Genomic DNA, 6,212 nt, shown 5'->3' with positions numbered 1-6,212 from the left:
CGTATACTGAGAGAGGGATAGATAGCCAGTTTCCCTCTCCTAAACTTAAAGGATATACAACACAGTGTTCTCCTGAACCATTACATTAAAGCGCAATAAATCAGTATAACAAACTCAAACTATTTTCCTGCAAGTAAAAGTGCCCACATATACCAGGCACTTCTGGGATGATGTCAGGCTCCATGTTTTTCAAGGGATTAAACATTTCTGAACAAAGAAAATGACAGCACGTTCACACAGAGGGCATTTGCTGCTCTAGGCAGCCTTCCTCGGCAGCTGCTCCAGCTTCTCCCCTCTTCTCACTCCTTCTTCCTCAGGCTGGGAAGCCACTGGAAGTAGTCGCTGCAAGTGGCTAAGCGTGCAGCTGCTAACACTGCAGACAGAGTGGTAGGAGGGACATACAGTTTCTGAGACGGCCCTTGGTCAGACAGCCCCCTGGCATTCCACATGCCAACTGCAAGACTCCCAGGAAGGTCTTTGTTCTTCATCTTCATAATTTTCTCTTCATCTGCATAAGGAGGGACACAGAAAAGAAAGATGGCATCTACATTGGCAACTCTTAGAGCTCCAGTTTAGATTGAAATCTCTTTTGCCTGGACCTTAGCAGGTCGTGGCAAGAGGACTTTCTACTGTACACCTATCTGATGAGTCCAATCTGAGAGCCTCTCCCCCTCCACTCCCAGTGCTGACCCCTGTTTCCCCAGAGGTGGGAAACCAGATGTGAATTGAGCTCCTCCTGTCTGGAGAACTGGGCCTCCACTCCAGACAGACGGCAGACAGCTCTGTTCCAAGGCACAAACAGGCGCTGTCTTTGGGAAGTCAATCTTCCTCATAAACTGTGGGCAACTCTCACATGGGTGTTGTAAATTCTTTCATCATTTGGAAGATGGAAGATGAACACCCACACAGGGACCTTACAAGGTTAGAAAAAAAAAAAACCACACAACCCAAAGCTTTTGACCCTTATGGTTGGGAGATTGAGAGACTCTCAGTACGAAATGAACACAGGCTAACGTATGGAGTGGAGAAACAAAGACTTCTGCATGAAAGCAGCAGAAAGTCTAGAAAGACAACAAAAATCAGAGACAAATAGCCCTCAATTCATTTGTTCCCACTAAACATTTAGAAAACCATTTTGCTGCACAAAGGTCAAACCGATGCATTGCACCCAGCCATTTACTATTGTCGCATCTCCATCCCACAGAAACACCAACATTTTCATCATCTCTAGCAAAGCAGCAGCACCAGCCCTAGGAAACCCAAGAATGACTGCAAGACTCATAGCACAGTAAGAGACTGCTCAGCTTTCTGCTGTGTTAAATTTTACTGACAAATCTATTCGTACTGTTATGGTTGTCCAGCATAAACGGTAATGCCATAAGTAGAACAGAGGGATGTACAGCTTCACGAAGTTGGGCCATGTTGGAAAATCTTTCTATCTGATCAGGGTCATCTTGGCTCATTTCTGCTGGTTGCTTGGAGTAGATAAAGGAGGTGTAAAAGTCTTCCACTGACTTGAGTAAGACAGCAGGCATTGAGGACTCTCCGAGAGAATGCTGTGTCTGCAAATGTATATAAAAAACTCAGGAGGGTGTGATTAGCACACACTCAGTTCATTAGGTGCCCTGATCTTTTATTATCTCTCAAAGTCCACAAAGAACTGGAATGTCAGCAACTGGATGATTAAAAAAAAAAAAAAACCAAAAAAAAACCCAAAACACAACACACCAAAAAAAAGAAAATCCACCACCCCCCCCAAAAAAATAGTTACTCACAACCTTGGCCAAAGGGCAGCTTTTCCTGCACAGCAAGCTGAAAAGAGTGACAGATTATTACAAGATACAAATCACCATGTCTTAGGAAAGATTAACAGCTGGCTCATCTCTAAGCAGCCCCACGCAGAACAAATGATAGTAATGATGGAGGGAGTTTCCGCAAGGGAGTGGGAATCAAGTCAGAGGAAGTCCCTCTGCATTTTTGCTCAAGAATACAAATTTAATTTAAGTTCCAGGGATGATCTCCCATGTCTCAGCCACAGAAAGGGACTAGAGCCAGTATGTATTTGTTAATTCAGCATGGAGGAGAAACACAGTGAAAGGACTGACAAGCAGCAATTCACCTTGCCCAACCGTAGCTGTTCAAAAATTAGGTGCTTGCTCTCTATGTTTCTTCTGTTGTCAAGGCAGCAGAAGAAAGGCATCCATCTTCAGAAGGGGTGAATCACCATCCAGAGGTGCTTCACCCACTGGTGAGAGTGTGTTCAGAGGATTAGCCCAGAACAAAATAACTGTATTTACGCAAGCAGATTTAAGCAATTTAAATCGGCTCCCACAAGGGGACCATGAGGTGCTCCTGAAGCAGCAAGGAGAGCTGCATGGCTGGGTAGCAGATATTCAGTGCTGACAGGATGCCAGGACAGAATAATTTGAATGACAGGCATCACTGGAGTCCAATTAACCAACTACTCAGCTTGATACCACCAGCCCACTGAAAACCTCTGCCTAACATGCAGTAAAAACCAGTGTTACGACAACAAAAAGAACAGGGTTAAAAGATGATTCTCTCCTCCTCTTGCCACCCACACTATACTTGTTGGGGGACAGGCAGTTTCACTGCCACTCCAGGGTAAAGGAGAAAGAGGCTGGTCAGTTTACAGAAGAGGCAAATGAGACAGGATATCCTAGAGAGTGCTGTGAGGGGCAGGAAGCAAGGCAGTATCTACTCTTCTTCCCGATTCACACGACTAAGAACACTACCACTGAAAAGGAAAACATGAGCAGTGAAAACTGGGAAGGAGGGAATACCACTTGGTGAAGCTCCAAGTGCCACAAAACCCTGAGGCCAAGAGATGAGCAGGAATCAGAGAAAGGAAGTCTTCCTGTCTGTCCTCATAACTAGCTGACTGATGCATTCTTTGCCCCCCTAATGTCTATAGGCAGGATTATTTTTTCATCCCACAGTCTTCCTTAATAGAAATTCTTGTCACTTCTTCTAAGACTGCAACAGAGATCACAACCAGGGACAAAAAACATGCCCAACATTTCTCTGATCTGGTTAGGAAATTCCTATGCTTTGAAACTCACATAGTTTAGTATTTGCAAGGGAGCATTTAAGCCAGCTCACACGGATCCTATCACTTTTTACCCATCTGTCTCCACCTCATCTCATCACACTTTCTCCCCTCACTCGCCACCAGAAACTTTCCTCTTCTCTCATTCCCTCAAGATCCTTTTTCCCAGCTTGCTTTCTCTCCATCCCTTTCAGGTAATGTCCTCCAGAGTCAACAATTTTTCCAGCTTTCCCCCTCATCCTTCTAGAAAGTGCTTTGTCTCAGCCACTATCAACCTCCAGATGTATAAGGAGCTGTGGTTGTCCAAAACTTTGTAGGCACACTCCCATTTCCAGCTCTACAATGCGTTCTGCAGCTCAACAAATCCTGAGTGATACTGGCTTCCCGCTGAACCCAGAGTGGAGCGTTTGCAAAATGCCATGCTGCGGGTCCTCATCATTAATCACTGTTTAAGAAGCAAACTCAGAATACCAGCGCCACATAATGCCTCAAATCACAGCCCAAAACACAACCCTCTCAAACCCACCCTTTAACTCAAGAAGAGAAGCCTGCGTGATCCAGAGTAGCCTCACAACAACTCCTGGTCACTCCCCATAACCCTCAGGACTGTGAATGGAGTGGAAGTAGAGGAGTGAAGAAGGGATGGGTTTGAGCTTTAAAGTGCTGAAAGGGTCAGTCTTGTTTCCACAATACCTTGACATGCCAGCGGAGCACAAGTATATCATCAATAACACCAGAAACAACAGCAAAGAGGAAAATGCGCAGCTCTGAGCCCATGCTAATAGCCAGTCATTATTTCTTTGTCAGTCGCTTTTAAAAAAATACATGTCAAAGCAATCAAAGGGTTATTCAAATAATCTAAAAACAAGAACAACCCCTCCCAACAGCAATAGCTAAGAAAAACGCCCTTACCTTAACCACTGCCATAAGCTCTGCAAGAGTTTCATTTGCATCCTCCTGTGCAAGTTCAGGGTCTTGGTCACTTGGGTCACTTGTCCTTGGGTCACTCACTTCATTCAAAAGTGGCTGCACATCATTCTGTGTCTCCTTAGCAGACAGATGCCATTGTTAAGGAGATAGACAAAGCAAGGAAAGGTACAGCTAGCGTGGGCAGAAGAAAGCAGGATGCACTGGAGCAAGTTACAGAGCAATCGGATGACACCACTTGGAGATTAACCAAGGAGAGAAAGGCAAAGGAGCTTTTCCATTCTGCTCAGAACTTTTAACATTTCTACCTGGAGAAATCTGGGCTACTTGGAAAGGACAGAGAGAACACGGAAGGGGAGTAAATAATGTGAACAAGAAACTGTCACTTCAACTTCTGTCCTCTGCAGTAAAACTTACCACTTGGAAAGTACAGTTTTATTCAAACAATGTTTTCTGGTTATTGCTTGCTCTGGGGTAAAATGTCTCAGAAGACAGAAGTGTCCTAATGTAGCAGAGATGACACAACACAGCTTCCAGTCATTTTGCACTTAAGGGCGGGTGCACATGTTGTTAATCCTGACCAGGCAAATCTAAGATTGGACAATGCAAAGGGAGTTCCCCACTGCTTAAGAGGAGTTACCAGAAAATGCTAGCTAAGCAGTAACAACTGTCATGTTAGACACATTTCATTCCAGTTCAAAACATTTTGAGTAATTTTATAATTGACATCGATGATCATGTTAGTGATGCACCAAGGAAGAGAAGGAATCGTTCTGCACAACTAAACAGAACAGAAGAGAAGAAAATGTTTAGTGTCTTACACAGAGATCTAGAGGACTGCAATTTCTGGAGAAGGATTCCAAGGCCCTTGAAATCAGACAGGAGAAAACCTGAACGCATTTATATTCCTCTGGTCTCCAAATTGCCAGCTATGTATGACATTTACACACAGAGATCTTGTTACAGTTAACCAGATTTTTCCGTGAAAAAAAAAATTCACAATAAACTCAGATTTGCAGTCTCAGTCACATTAATTTCTCCCAAATACATAGAGATGCTGGTTTGGGACCTTCAGTTCAGACAACGTAAGACAGTGCAAGGCCATTAATATCCAAGATATACAGCTTATATAGAGTTTCTCTAGCACAGAAATGCAGTTGGCTAAAACAAAACTAACTGCTTTACAAATTACTAATATTACACTAGCTTTAACTCTTATTTCAGAGAAATTTCAGAAAAACAGCCCTGGAGCAGGCCCACTGCCTAACACTTCAACAGATGACATTTACTTGAAAGGTGCTTTGGTCCCTGTAGTAAAATGTGTCGTGAAAACACTACATATAAGTAACACAGAAGAGTAGAAAGTCACCTGTAGACAAGTGGTCCTGGTGTTTCTAACGGTACTACATTAGACTGCACTCAAGACCTGGGTTTTCCTCCCTGCTTAACCCTTCTGTTAACCAGTTCCTCCATCTGTTAAATAGCAAAGGGCTCCTCTTTTTAACATGCTCTGAAATCAAAGGTGTAAAGCAGTATCCAGATCGGGATATCATTCACCTTTAGAGTTATCTTTTTAATAAAACTGTAGATGTGTACAACCTCACCCCCTAAAACAATCAGGATTGCAAATGGCTTCCTTTCAGACAACTTTAGAACGAACAAGAACCTTAATGCAAATAATATGCCACTAGTTCTTCTGGTCTTTTCCCACATTTAAATGATACCCCAAGTTACTACACTTCCTTTGCCAAGCCTGAGAGGTGAGAGAGGAAAACACACCACTTCTTGGCTCCCGTGGATGCAAAACATGGAAGTGCCAAGCCAAACTGATCTCAGGAATCTGGTATTGGCCTGAGTTCTGAGAGTCCATTCTCTCTCTAACTGAAAAATTATGGTGCTTATGGGAGCTCAGAGAAATCACTGAGCACATAGACTCCCTGAAGTCTGCAAAGGGATCAGACGACAAGCAGCTAGAGATGAATTAATGGTCCACGTGTAACTTTTTATATTATGGTTCCACTTGCCTTTTATAAAAGCAAAAAAACAACTCCACAAAAGACTGCGAGGAACTAAAACAATACATGTCTACCGATCCCTGGAGCTCATTTCATTGAATGATAGCTACGCCACAGTCAAAATCCCACCTGGTCACACAGTTCATCCCCGTCCTGCTTTGAGCTTGCTGTTTCACTGTCTGCATCTAGAGATTCCTGCT

General features: G+C 43.5%; 1 protein-coding gene across 1 annotated transcript in view; it reads right to left on the bottom strand.

Moving 5' to 3' along the window:
- Positions 1–299: 299 nt before the first annotated feature.
- The window catches only part of TDRD5 (tudor domain containing 5), a 17,317-nt gene continuing 11,404 nt past the window's right edge, over positions 300–6,212 (bottom strand). The window contains exons 10-13 of the mRNA XM_035900737.1: positions 6,144–6,191; positions 3,983–4,140; positions 1,346–1,562; positions 300–508 (exon numbers count right to left, since the gene is read on the bottom strand). Of these exons, the coding sequence (XP_035756630.1) occupies positions 300–508; positions 1,346–1,562; positions 3,983–4,140; positions 6,144–6,191 (632 nt within the window). The remainder of the gene's footprint in view (positions 509–1,345; positions 1,563–3,982; positions 4,141–6,143; positions 6,192–6,212) is intronic.

Source organism: Egretta garzetta, unplaced genomic scaffold (genome assembly GCF_000687185.1).
Source record: "Egretta garzetta isolate BGI_Z169 unplaced genomic scaffold, ASM68718v1 scaffold598, whole genome shotgun sequence".
Classification (NCBI taxonomy): Eukaryota; Metazoa; Chordata; class Aves; order Pelecaniformes; family Ardeidae; genus Egretta; species Egretta garzetta.
The sequence above is the reverse complement of the archived record's forward strand: the minus strand, read 5'-3'. Positions and strand labels throughout refer to the sequence as shown.